Genomic DNA, 14,771 nt, shown 5'->3' on the forward strand with positions numbered 1-14,771 from the left:
GTACGAACAGAATTTACGAGTGATCCAGACCTGTCGTAGGAGTTTTGTAATATAGTCCGCTGTTATTCCAATCAAGTTTGTTTCACTAATGGATTGTATATTTAATCACTTTGAAGCAAACATAAATAAATATATACATTATACCCCATAATGATGCTGACATTATTCTGTTTAACTAATTGAGGGTTAATTTGACTCTGTATATAACAAGGTCAATGGGAAGCGTAACCAGCGGCTGACTTGCTACTTTTGGATGCCTTGGCGCATGTGTGCTCCGAGACCGTGTAGATATCTTTGCGGAGACAGACTAATGGCTTACATCGCGATTTAGATTGCCAAGGACTTTGCTGCTGCAAATATGCAACGTGCTAGAGCCACAACTCCAGATTACACTACACATCCAGGTCTTCACCACCCTTGGATATTTGGCCACGGAAACCTTTCAGAGGGAGATTGGAGTCGTGTGCTCTCTTAGTCATCAAAACTCTCATCAGTTTATCACCCATGGTACATCAAATTCCCATACACCGCTGTCCAACATGTACAAATTAAGAGGGACTTTCATGCCATGGCTGGACTGCCAAACATAATCGGAACAATAGACTACACACATATACGCATCAAAGCACCCGTGCTGTTGTGGAGCGCACTATTGGTGTACTGAAGGCCAGGTGGATGTGTCTCGATACAGCGGGGGGGAAACTGCTCTATAGCCCAGAGAAGGCTGCGTTTTGCACAATATTGCCATGAACGAGGGTCTCCTACTACCTGAACCGTCCCAGGCAGACAACATGCCAGAAGACCCCCCTCATGGACCTGTATTTATATATTCAATATTCCTCAGCTTTCTCGTGTGTGTGTGTGTTAGTGTGTGTGTTTTTCTGTCTGCTTGTATGTGTATTTTTGTGCGTATGTGCTCATTATAACAGGAGATGTGGCCTCATCATGACCGCCCCATCAAAGTGCCATCATGATGAGGCAACAACTGATTGCATGGCTTTAGTTGCAGTCATCAAGTGCCTGGCCATGGCGAGACGTTTTTTTTAAGCCATTTTCATATCAAACCATTTCTTCTTTATTTCAGTGACATTACGAACTACGGGTTACATGGAATTAACAGCACTCGTAATTGCTTCCCATTTCTTCGCTTTAGCAGGTCGCGTAATTACATTGCTGACTCTGCTAAAAGTGACAGATTTTCCTTTTTGGATCTCTGAAAGCAGAACTTCAGTCTCAGAGCCCCTAAAGTTGTTCTTTTTGCGCCTTGATGCCATTCTCATGACTCAACACTCAACACTTCCTGGCACAGGAGCGAGGAAGCGTAGCCTAATATGGTTTTATTATGGGCGTGGAGTATGCAAATGTACTATCCTCGTGCACGTGCACTTAAATGCGCACGACTGGCATTCATCATGTTTACCGAAGTCGTTTACACACCTTTTCCGAAGTTAAGAGCATTTGGTGAATCTGACGTGGCGTGTTCTTGCGAGACCTTCATAGGAAAAAATTTAGAATAAGAATACGAAAATGTTCTTGCATGAGGTCCAGTGTTTCTAGATGGTTGTGGAGGCATCCACCTGTATTTTCTAGCTTCTTACATAACGGTGTAGGCTGAGTTGTATTGGCAACACTGAAGAAATCAAAGACCATGATCCGTGCTGCCGGCTTTATCCAGATGAGAGTGAGCTTGTTGATGCTGGCAGATTTTGGCATCTTCAACACCAACCCCAGCACGATAACAAAACTTTAGTGGGTCCTGAAAGGTGTAATTTGTCCAATGAAGTCGGACAATAATAGTGTCTCTATGACTCAAGTTATGGGATGTCAGGGCAACTGGCCTGTAGTCCCTGAGTGCAAATGGATGGGATTTTATCTCAGTGATTTATCTGTGTTCTGTTTCTTTCAGTATGTCATGTCCAGTGGTCCTCTGTTTTTCTCTGAACTTGAATGGCAGTTTGGATGTAATGCCCACATATTACCTGGCTCATCCAATTGTTGGAAATACCTCAGCTCCTCCATAAAAGTGCAGTAGATGTGTAGAAAGTGTGCATGAGCATGTAAGGTGATGGCATCGTGTTTTTATTTCATGCCAAGACATCCTTTCTCTCTTTGCCACAGTAACTATATTTTTACTGACATTTTTCTTGCAAGAGCTGCTTTATCAACTCAAGTGTCATATGCAGACAGCTACACAGATGCTCCCTTGGCTGCCTTAAAGTGAACTGCACCAGATATTACAAGCAGTCAGTTCCACTATACTTTACTAGACTACTTGTTTGAATGCTCTTATGAAGGAAATGAGGGTCTCCATCAAACACTGGAAATTCTCATCACGTACAATGATTAGGAGCATTTTTGTTTAATACGTGCAGATGTCGTTTTGTTCAGCTTTTGCATCACTGTGAAGATATCTCTAGTTTGGCTTTGATCAACATCAGTTTGCATTGGAGCATTCATTTCCAGAATATGTTGACACAGAATTATCATTGTACCAACCCTAATTATCCATCACTCTCAATATCAATGCATTGGATATTTCTGTGTGCGTATGGACATGAATGGCCATTATTGAATTTAGCAACGCTACACATAAAGAGTTGGATACCTTTACTCAGGTGAATGATTCTTCTTGCCAGCTCTGAAGAATAGATGCATTGTCTACACAGATGTACATGATGGCAATCCATCATCCATGCTGGTGGATAGCCTTCCAAACAACAGATGCAATTTTCTTGCTCTTCTCAATTCCCCAAGTTTTATGATCTATCAGCTCTTATTCAGACATGGTACACAGTGATTCATTACTGCACCTTTGGTTGACATGTAACAGCCAAGCCTAAACGTAGAGCTCCTGAGGTGATGCTTGATGGACACCTATTTACAGGCTGTTGTTACCTGCTTGTTACTTGTGTCTAAGTAAATAAAGTTCAAGTTTGCTTGTCTCGTTTGTACCATTTATTGCTCATCCTAAAGTCCCATAACGCATGATGTTCCACATTTTCACAAGCTTACAGATTTCCAAAATACACAATGCACTACATGCCAGTACAGTAGCAAGGGAAGTGGTGAGAAGAATTTGTGTGCTTACCCTCTTTCAAGCAACATTACTGGCAGGTAAGGACCCACCTACATAGTTTAGAACCCAAAATACATCACAGCAACACCTAGTGAACAAATTTAGTACCTAAATGAATAAAAAGATAACTACTTCTTTTAGCAAGTATAGACTTTCAGAATGACAAGTTGATACTGCTGTCTGTTACAAATTTTCTTTTGAGTGGTCAAATCAAAGACCATATTTTAAATTTTCAAAGTAAATCTTATGTTGGTCTAACCACATAGACCTTAAAGTATCATAAGCCCTTTTCAGACAGAGGTTGAGCTTTACTTTTGCAAATAAAATTGTCCACATTAATTCGCTTCTGCTCTCATTTGGTAAATTACACAGAGAAAACAGAAGTATCATAGAGGCATCGGTGTATGCATACACACACTAAACCAGCTTTGCAGGATCAGCTGAGTGACAACCCCCCCTCTTCCATATGAACTGTAGTGAGTACATGCATGTATGTAAGCTGTAATGTTCTTCTTGTGTGTAGGTGCTGTGCTGTGTGGACAAGCAGGGTATTCTGTCATGGCCTAACCCCAGTCCAGAAACTGTCCTGTTCTTCAGTGGACGAGTTGAACCTCCTCACAACAGCCAAGATGATGTCCAAGATGACATGTCCATCAACTCCTTCTGCCGGATGGAAATTGATGATGACAGGGTTGAGGTATGTCGGTAATGTAATTTTAGTCTGTAATATCTTAGCAAGTATTTACTTGGCACAATTAGAGTTTTTTTCAGTAGAAAATTTGGATGGTTATTTACCACCTCAAAATGCTCAGTTTAGTATTCATTTTGTGTCTGTTGCTCAGGCCCATGAAGCAGAGGCTCTGCTCTCTCTGCCGGAAGACTCAAGGACCCAGCTGTGGGAGCCACCCGAGCCCAGTGAGACGTCCCATGACACTTCTGAAACGCTCCGGTTTCAGCGGCCTGGCCAACCTGCACATCCTCGCGCCAAACACCACTCTGGATCAAACGTTAGCTTCAGCCATGACACTGTAGGAGGAGAAAATGATCAGGCGCAGGTTAGAAACTAAAACACTTGATATGATTATCAGTATGTTGGGCTGTTTTAGATGCAAGGTAAGTCATGAGATAAGTGCCTGTGGTAAAAATTGTGTTCCAGTTGAACGTAATTGTCCATGATCCCTGAGCCTCTAAAAATTATATTAGGATTGAATTCTAACAGCGTTATTGTGGCTCTAAGTCAGACTTAAAAATCTGATTTTACCATAACAATGGTGCACAGTACAGTGATCATTGTGTCATGCTTTAAGTTTATGAAATCTAACCCCCCATAATACGTGCACAAAGATTTATGGTTGGATTAAAAAAAACATTTGTTTGATTTTGACAAATCCAGAGCTGCAATTTAGGAGTGCAGTTCTGTTATATATGCATAGATGCTGCTGGTTGATAAGGCTTTGCTCTTCTAAGCAGTTTTTTTCTATTTACATTGTTTTCATTCATCATGTGACTGCCTATAAATAAATAAAATACACTAATTGTCATGGAGTCTGAATTCATAGTGATGTGACTGTGTTGTAATGTTAATCTTTTGTCTCTAGGATTTTGCTCTGAGTTGCCCAGAAGCTGAGGACTTTGTGTGTGACTACCACTTAGAGATGCTGAGCCTGTCCCAGGACCAGCAGAATCCAGCCAGCATTCAGTTCGATGATCTCTCCTGGCAGTGCCACCTGCCCTCCCTCAAGCCACTGGGCCTCAACATCATGCTTAACCTCTGTAATGCCAGCATCACCCAGCAGCTATGCCTCTTCTCTGATCACTTGTCCAACCTGGCTCTGCAGGCAAGCAACGGCACGGTGCTGCCCATCAATGTCCCCTGGGGACTCTGTGAGCTCTCCAGGCTGATAGGTGAATTATATTATTTTTATAGAACTACTGTGTTCCACCATGACCTGAATTCCACTAAGTTTAAACTATTCAGTCATGTAAGGGCAGTAGTCAGATTTACATGAACAGACATTAACTTCCACTCCAAAGCTTCCTTCAGAAGAGAAAACCTGATTTTACTCTCATGTCTGCATGAAATACGAATGAAGTCTTAGCCCAGATGAAAGTTCCACCTTTAATTATTAGCCCATTTTACACAATGTGATTAGAGTCATGTGTGAAGTGCCTTTGCTTTTCTGTAACATTTTGAGACAGCAAATTGACTACATCAGATCAAATAACTGTGAACCATGAACTCCCCAGAGCATAGAACTGGTGGACACAAATGCACAACACAGGCAAGGCTCGGACAAAGAAAGCAGGTTTATTCCAGGCAGGGTTGGGTACACGGGCAGGCAGTCAGACAGGCAAAGGTATCCGAGAAGGGAGAGGCAAAAGGCGGGCTCGAGAAAACGGACGAGGTCGTACACAAACAGACTATGACTTTGACTATAAATGCTGGGACGAGGACCGTGAAGTACAATGAACTGGCGACGAGACTGTAAGACACAGAAGGTAATATACAAAAGGAAATGAGGGAAGAAGGGAGACAGGTGGGGAGAACAATCAGGGAGCAGGTGTGATGAGACGGGGGAAGGGCGTGCCGGAAGATGAATCTGGAGTAGAGCTTTCTAAATAAAACAAAGACAAGACATAAGATGAAAAGTGCAAAAGAAAACGGACACTTAGCAGACATGACAATAACTTATATACATATATCCAATTCAGTATGGCACAAGTATGCAGCCACATTAACGGACAGGCATGCACAGCAGTTCAAAAGAATCTTAACAGGTTGCAACTTCAAATGAATAAGTAATAGCGCTGTCCAAATGTTCATGGTTTTACAGTACCACATTTGATTGTATAATAATTAGATGCAGCACAATCATTAGTTCATTCAACATTGAGCCAAATTAAAAGCAAATTGAGCTGTAGATGAAGTTTCTGATCTCTTTCTGACAAACATATCAACAATTTCAACTGCTGTTTTGATCAATTCAATTTAGTTCCATTCAATTTAACTCATAAATACTTGATTTATTTTAGAAGGGAAAGTGCTGCGTTATGAATTATTATAGAGAGACATATCAGATATATTCTATTGGTATAGGTAAATAACAAAATAATTGGAAAACAAAGTCACAAAAAAATTAGAAAGCTGTCATGTAACAGAGATAGGTTTCGAAGAAATCGTCAGATTGTCATAACAGGTGTCTCTTTTATAGCTTGGTAACACTTGGCAAATAAATACACTCACAGCCTTGTCAGGTAACACAAGTTGTTTACTTACTCTCTCAGTAAACAACATGAACAGGAACTCACAGCCAACAGATCAATATCTGTCTCTCTCTGCAGTGTCCGTCTCCCCATGTAGTCGTAAAGCTGAGTAGTAAGTTGTTAGTTTTTCCTGCAGCCATGTCTCGGTGACAAAAAAATATTGCCCTCTTGACATTTCTGCTGTGTCTTCATTAGGGTTTAAAGGGGAACTGCGGTATTTTCAACATTAAGCCTCTTTTCTGAGTCGTCTGCAATGTTTTAGAACCCCCCTCACTGCTTTTTTGATGTTTACACGACAGAAGCAACTTTTCGCCACAAAATTTGATATGGATTACCAGTGCACACCAGTAACCACTCCGGTGAGTTGATGATTTTGAAAAGGGACGTTTATGGTGCTTTTACGGACCTTTTAAGACATGCATATGACTTGCCATTCTGAAGCAGGTTGAGATGAATCAAAATTAGGCAAATACCGGAGACAGCAGTAAACATCAAAAAAGTGGTGAGGGGGGTTCTAAAACATTGCAGACGACTCAGAAAAGAGGCTTAATGTTGAAAATACCGCAGTTCCCCTTTAAGAAGCTTCCTCCTTCCTCTCTAAATGTTTTAAAAATCTGTGTTGATGCAGAAAAAAAAAAATCTTTTGAAAATCCCAAGAAAATGCGAAAAGACACAATGAGTCGAGAGCTATTGCATATAATTGTTTTACACAATTCTGCGTGTTTGTTAGCCTGAGATTAATTGTTTAGAACAAAGACTGAAACATTAGAAGGACCTTTAGAGTTGAGTTGGTGTAGCTTCCCTGCTGACAACCATTGGTAGCCTCAGGTGAAATAAACATAAAGTTTTTCCTTGAGTTTATAAAAGACTGCAGTGCAAATCTTCACAGGTATAACATTAGCTGTTTAGTAAGTTTAAACATGTAGAAAAGTAATATTTTCAGCTACATTTATCCATCGCCTCTTTATTTTACACAACTGGAGACTTGGCATGTGTAGAGCATATGTGTGTGTGTATATATATGTATATATATACTTTTGTGTGTGTGTGTGTTTGTATATACAAGGGTTTACTCCTGGTGCAAGGGAGCTGTTTAAACAGGAGAACCATTTGGCTCTGTATCAGCTGCCGTCTGGGGAGAAGACCAACGAGTTCACCTCTCGCCGCCTTCACCACTTCACCAAACGCCAGCCTCCCATCCCCCATCTCATCTCACTGTTTGTGAAAGATTCTTCCTCCAGTGAGTTCATCAGCTTTTTCTTTTTCAAATATTGTGTCAAGGTATTTTTACTCCTCTGCAATCTCCACTGACTTCCCTTGAGTAATGATGTTGACTGCCTCAGGCTAACAGTTGCATGGTCCAACACAGCCTCTTGTGAGAATAGTAATCCTTTTTCATAGTCTTGTCATATACAGCCTGTTGTTGTCCATGTGGAGGAGATGGCTGATGATTTCTCTGCTTCAAAATCTATATCCATTGCCACTCTTTCTAATGATCTAGCTGAGAAGGTTCAAGCCTACACCGCAGCAGGGACAGAGTATCTCTTCGTTCGATAGTGTAGCAGTGTGTGTGTGTGTGTGTGTGCATATGTATATGACTGTATATATGTATATGTGTGTGTATTTTTTATTATTCAGGACAGATCCTTCTTTAGTGCTCCAAGAAATTTCCAAGAAATTTCTTCCTATACCCTTTCTATTTTCATATCAGTTGGCTTCACATGTTCTATTAGAATTTTTTCCTTCTTTTTTTCAAACGGCATCCTTTTTTCTTTTGTTCACATTGACCAATGCCTTTTTTTAATATGCGTAAGTAAGCTGGAAAAAGTTTTAGTTTGTGTTTCAATGCTTGCTACTGTTCTATACACTTGTAGATAATGTCCAGATGCTGTCACATGGTTCAGCTGATCTTATCCTGGAGGCCTGCACTGACTTCTGGGATGGAACTGATATCTATCCACTTTCAGGCTCTGACAGGTCTAGTATCTCTGTCACGTTAATTGCTTTGGCTTTAATTTTAATGTTTAGCATCATACTGGAAGTCTACACTTTAACCCTAATCCCTGATAGGAAACATTTTTGTCCACTTGGGGTGTACTTTCTTCTCTAATTTCACTCTGGAAATAGTGATACTCATCATATTTGGTCCAGTTGTGCATTTTTTAGTATTTTTTTTAATTTCAAACACATCATATACAATGCAATTTTTCATTGTGTAGAAAAAAACTCCTTAATTTCTGAAAAGGGACATTTTGTCCCCTTTTAAAACGACCTGAAAACATCATATATTAATATTTTTTTCCTGAAAAATGTCCCTTTTCAGAAATTAAGGAGTTTTTTTTTTAAATCAGACATAGCAAAAAATAAACAAAAACCCTAAAAATCAAAGTTGTTGCTGATCATTGACATATCCCAGACCATAATTATCCCTGCTCAACAATTCCACTTTGCATTCTCTATATTGAAAATATAGCAGGTTTTTTTTAAGTTGTGTTTTAAATCTGGTATGAGGATTAAGGTTGCCTCCTCTGTATGTCTTTGCATTTTAATCACTTAATTTAGCCTTTTTGTTTTTCCTGTTGACAGAAAGAAGGTTCTGGACTTCTACCAGCGGGCCTGTCTGTCAGGTTACTGTTGTGCCTTTGCCTACAAACCCATGCAAGTCTCACTGTCCAGCCATCTGAATGGGAAGTGTGTGGAACTGGCCCCTGGTCCCTGCCTTTTCACTGGGGTTGAGCTTCCTTCCACGACCCCCATCAAGCACAACTCCTACAGAAACAGCTGGAGCTCAGACGGTAGGCACGAGTGACAGAATTATGGAAAGTTGAGGTAATAAAACACCACTTCTAATTTTTTTTTTATATTCTTGTCCCATCACATCCACAGAGGGAATTGGTGAGGGTGTGGAGCGGGAGGACTGTATTCAGGCCCTGAGTGGGCAGATCTTTATGGGCATGGTGTCGTCTCAGTTTCAGGCGAGGCTAGATACAGTCCGTCTCATTGATGCCCTGGTCACTGCTTGTATTCGCTTTGTTTATTTTTCCATGGAAGATGAGCTCCGCAGCAAGGTGAGCAAAAACAGTGCGTTTCTTCTTGGCTAAAATAGTTTAGATATTGCACTCTGGACAATATTTGGGCATCCTAATTAGTTTCTCTGTGCTAACATTTTGCAGTCCGACGAGGGGTTAAACCTAGGGGTTACATCAATGTTGTTGAGAACTAGATTAGGACTGTAGTACTGTATTCTGGGTAGTAGGTGTGTCATTCAGGCGGTGCCGGTGAGAACACCCACAAAGCAGTCTCCTGCTCCAAACTCTTTATTTTACCATTATGTATAAAATTGTGCAGAGAAAAATGTGAGTATGTGTGGTCTGCACAGACCACATAAAGGAAATAACATCGTTACTGTGTTAACACCACATCATGAAGCATTAACTTTCAAATGCAGCTGATAATATTTATACAAATTAATACTAAAGTCGGTGTTCCCAACTAGCCATATGACTCAATTTAGAATCATGTTGCAAATTAATTTACAATGTACAAGAAAGAAGATTTATTACAAGAACTCTCTCCATACACATAGCTTAGGTAGACAGATACTATTATTCTTCAAATAAACTACATCTTATGTATCAATGCCATAAAGCTACGTATATTTCGTAATATGATTTCAAAAAGAACTGCATTGCTGTCCTTTGTAAAAATTGTCTCACTCTTAACCGGGACAAGTGAGGATGTATTAAGCGCCACTAGTTAGTCCTTTCGCTAATATAGTAACCATTAACGCCCTTTAAACGCTAGCAACTGAATCAGTTGTAAAAATCTTTCCAACAATGTATTTGTGTCCCTTTAACTATTGCTTGAATGTTCACACTTACGTAGCATTTGAGACACCTACTGTTTAGCCCACACCACAGACTATCAGCTATCAGACGTCAGCTATCCAGACAGCTACTGCAACAATCAACTGTCTGCATCTTTTGCTCTCCGTGGTGTAGCACTGGTGAGGGCTTAACAGGACGAAATGCAGCTCCAGTCAGGTGCTGTAGCCTAGCTGCGAAGTAGAGGGAAACAGAGAGTCGTAAGTAAATTTACCTTTCCTGTAAATTTCCCTCAACTCAGCACAAGTTTGAACTGCTGATATCACATTAACAGACTGAACAGCAGCATTGTATAATGGTTTCTGAAAGCTGTTCAGAGATTGGATCGCATAACTGAATACAGCAGTGTTCAAAATTCCCTGTTGCATGATTTTTGATTTTCCCTTTAACACCTGCGGCACCAAACCATGAGAAAAGACAGCTTAAAAGCAATCTAAGTTGCAACTGCAGTTTCTATTTTCTTTCAAATCATAGAGCAAGATTTTCAACTGCTTCCATTTCACGTTTTGTTTAACACATTTTAATGGAAACACAAGTTTTATGTTGATATATGGCTTCTCATCTCACAAACAACAATGACTATAACATAACGTGTAAGACCGTGTCATCAGGTGAAGTCAAATATTTTTGCGAAAAATTTTAATAACCCTTTAGTGTAATTAAACCCTCACTAGTACAACTCTAACTATTACAGAAGCTTTGGACTGTAGAAAAGTTGTGTTTTTTTGTTGTGAGAAACTTGTGACTCTTTAAGGATTTTAATATTATACTTCACTTGACGCCCAATCTCATGTGACTAATAAATGTTGTGCTGCCATATTTAAATGAAGAGTGAGGAGCATCAATGCAAAAGTTAGCAATATCTGAATGAGCTAATGTGGTTTTGTCAGGACTCCTATGATAACAGTGTTACATATTTTGTGTCTGAAAAGGTTTATATTGACAGTGCCAACATTAATATACTGTACAACTACATACAACATATAGAGTATGCTGCTATTCTCTACTTGACATGTTTATGTGGAAAAGGTTTATGTGATAGCACAAACTGATGCAGGTAGTTGTTTGTCCATGCAGGTCTTTGCAGAGAAGATGGGTTTAGAGACAGGGTGGAACTGTCACATTTCTCTGACTCCAAACGGAGACAGTCCCTGTGATGGATCACCATCCAGCCCAAGTCATGGATCCCTGCACGAAGACCTCAACCAAGGTACCTGTGTTTGTCAACTCACACACTCAATCTCTTTGTTAATGATCAAATCAAATCAAATCAAATGTATTTGTATAGCACATTTCATGTACAAAACAATTCAAAGTGTTTTACATAAAATAAAAGCATTGCAGCAGGGAGTGGAAGAAGCATTAAAAATACATAAAAGAATATAAAGAGAAACAAATAAAATCATTTAAATGAATTTAAGAACAAGCAACAGTCAAGATAAGTTAAAAGATAGCGTGCAGATTCCATGTATAGACACATGAGAAAAGAAATGTTTTTAACCTGGATTTAAAAATGTCTCCATTTGGTGAAAGTTTAATCTCCACTGGCAGTTTGTTCCATTTGTTTGCAGCATAACAGCTAAATGCTGCTTCTCCATGTTTAGTCTGGACTCTGGACTGGACCAGCTGACCTGAGTCCTTGGATCTAAGAGCTCTGCTAGGTTTATATTCTCTGAACATATCACAGATGTATTTTGGGCCTAAACCGTTCTGGGATTTGTAAACCATCAGTAGGCTTTTAAAATCTATTCTGTGACTGACTGGAAGCCAGTGTAAAGATTTTAAAACTGGTGTGATGTGTTCAGATCTCTTAGTCCTGGTTAAAACTCTAGCAGCAGCGTTCTAGATGAGCTGCAGATGTTTATTGCTCTTTTTGGGAAGTCCAGTTAAAAGAGCATTACAGTAATCGAGTCTACTGGAGATGAATGCATGGATGAGTTTCTCATCTCATGATGAGACTGAGCTTTAAGACTACAAGACTACAAACTAGTCTGAATTTCTATCCTGAGATGTTTATGGTAGATGGTTTATTAGTAGTTTCACAGGATAGGTCAAGTGAGTGGCGAACAAATATAGCTAGATTTTAAAGAGGCAGGCTATACTGAATTTTATACTAAAGTCTATATTCATCAAAGGTTAACAATCACTCTTCAACAGTTCATTGACCACAATGTAGCAGTGTTCCTTCTCAAGCCAATATCTGTAGTTGCATTTTGTGTAAAGGTGGGATTTTTATTTATTTGTTTCTAACACTGATTTTGAGAACTTTTGTCATGCTGGTCTGAAAGCTGTGCAGCTGGAATGATTTGTCCTCTTTTTTTTTTTTTTTAACTCCCAAAAGAGTTGTTTATAAGTCCAAGCAGCTGATTTAGCTTTCTAAAAGCCAACTAATACCAGGTATAAGAACACTTAATCCCAGATAGGTTGAAGAGACGTCATGTAGTGAGAAATGTGAGGATGTGGTCACACAAAGCTGAAGAAACTCTAAACAAGTGCTTTGAGCCCACAGACTGGCATACACTCTGTAAGCCACATGGAAATGGTGGCAAATTCATAACTGTGTAAAGACGACGTGAAATTCTGTGTAGTACTAGAGTGGGAGACGGGAAGATAGTTTACAGAAATGGCTGAATAATAATCTAGAAAGAGCAAAGAAATGTGTTGGAAAAAGTTTTTTTTTAAAAACAAGGTCATGTACGTTTGAGATGTGTGGCCAGGCATGGAAAACATCACTGGAGGTAGTGAACTGAAGAGGATTATCAAAAGGTTCTGCTTGATCTGTACATATTTCTTAAAAGGTACAGCTCAGGATGATGCTTGGCATACTTGTCCACTGCTTTCAGTAACCCAGACCTCATAACCTGCCTTGACCCACAACTTCCCTGTCACACCTCACAGTGCCACCCTGCACTTGAGTTATAGATATGCCTTGCATCAAGAATCAAGAGTCTTTATTGTCATTACACGAGATAACAAAATTTTCTACATACTCACGGCTTAAAGGCACACTTTGAAGTAAAAACTGTACATTAAGGTGTGAGTCTGGGAGGGGGCTTGAGTCCACGTTTCCCTTTACTCTGTACACCTCAGACTTCCAGAGTCTTGACATGAACAAAAATACTTGGATGACTTTGCAGTACTTGGCTGTGTCAGTGATGGACTGCAGGCTAAGTGCAGGGAACTGGTTGACTTTTCTCTGGTATGGTATTGGATTGGTCAACATTGTGGGCAAGACAAATGAGAATTTTACAAATTTTGGGGGGCTTGGGGTAAAAGCCAAAAATGTTTATCCTGGGTGGAGAGTTGGAGGACTACAGATACCTGGGTATCTGGACAACAGACTAGATTGGAAATGTGGAAACACAGAGGCTATTAACAACAAGCAACAGAGCAGGCTCTTCTTTAGGGAAGCTTTGATCATTTGCTGATTGTAGCAAGATTTAGCATGTCTTTTTAAAGCTTGTTGTAGAAAATGAAAATATCTTTACAGCCATCCGTTGGGATAGATACATCAGAGCTAGTGACTCTCAGACACTAAACAAACGGATAAACAGAGCCAAGTGTGGCTCTGTGCTGGGGACTGCTGTAGAGCCCCTGGGGCTGTTTGTAAAAGAACATAATGTTGCACAAGTTGTTCAGAATAATGGACAGCACTGCACACTCCATACACAACGGGGATCAAACAACAGAGCTGTTTTTAACTATGTTGAATCAAAGGCTTCTTCAGCTCTGCTGAAACAAAGCACGTTACAGGAGGTCTGTGCTGACCACAGCTATAGCCATAAAAACAAAATATTTGAATTAAGAATAAGCATTACTTTATGCATCTGCAACAATATTATTTCCTTTTAGGAACTAACAAAGTATATTTCATTCAATTCATTTTTAATTTAATTTAATTGATGCAGCCTTTAGCTGCATTCTAGGGGACCCAGCTTTACAAAACCTGCTGGTTCAACAGTTTTGTTGTCTTTTGGTCACAGGAATCTCTCCTTTTCATACTAGAGCTGAAGCTGTTATTTTACTTGTTTGGTACATAATAATCTAAAATGATCCTTGAGCATGTCTGTCTTTTTCTTTGCTTTCCCAGTGTATTAATTAGCCCCTACTAAAAGTTTAAAACGTTCAACAAACATAGGTGTGTGTAGTTAGAAATAAGTGAGCTCACTGAAATAGTCTATCCCACATATCTTACCTGTGCTACATGCAAGCATCCATGGATGAACTGTGATTTTGTTCCAAGTTAAGGGAGGCTTGTTTTAGTGTTTATTTTGAGTCATATTTTACATTTTTCATTCAGATGCGCAATCAAGAAACTGTGAATTTGTAAAAGCCTGCTGCAAAATGTTTAATGTCCTTTATCATCTGCTGTGTGATTAAGAGTCTCGTGATGAAGCTGAGGGTCCACTGCTGCCTGACGAGGAAGCCCACTCTGACCTAGCCAGTTTCCAACCTACAGACAGTGATATACCCAGCTTTCTGGAGGACTGCAACAGAGTAAGGGCCCCTATTTCGGACCAGTGCTTCATTACTGCTTCATTAAAAGT

The 14,771-nt window shown here is 39.8% G+C and overlaps 1 protein-coding gene across 3 annotated transcripts in view; it reads left to right on the plus strand.

Annotated features, from left to right (window-relative positions):
* The window catches only part of tmem94 (transmembrane protein 94), a 67,172-nt gene that overhangs the window by 36,851 nt on the left and 15,550 nt on the right, over positions 1-14,771 (plus strand). For all 3 annotated transcript variants that reach the window (XM_075457023.1, XM_075457024.1, XM_075457025.1), the window contains 9 exons: positions 3,600-3,773; positions 3,919-4,131; positions 4,675-4,981; positions 7,407-7,580; positions 8,215-8,317; positions 8,927-9,135; positions 9,227-9,408; positions 11,302-11,434; positions 14,606-14,721. In XM_075457023.1, the coding sequence (XP_075313138.1) occupies positions 3,600-3,773; positions 3,919-4,131; positions 4,675-4,981; positions 7,407-7,580; positions 8,215-8,317; positions 8,927-9,135; positions 9,227-9,408; positions 11,302-11,434; positions 14,606-14,721 (1,611 nt within the window). The remainder of the gene's footprint in view (positions 1-3,599; positions 3,774-3,918; positions 4,132-4,674; positions 4,982-7,406; positions 7,581-8,214; positions 8,318-8,926; positions 9,136-9,226; positions 9,409-11,301; positions 11,435-14,605; positions 14,722-14,771) is intronic.

This window comes from Odontesthes bonariensis, chromosome 23 (assembly GCF_027942865.1).
Source record: "Odontesthes bonariensis isolate fOdoBon6 chromosome 23, fOdoBon6.hap1, whole genome shotgun sequence".
Classification (NCBI taxonomy): domain Eukaryota; kingdom Metazoa; phylum Chordata; class Actinopteri; order Atheriniformes; family Atherinopsidae; genus Odontesthes; species Odontesthes bonariensis.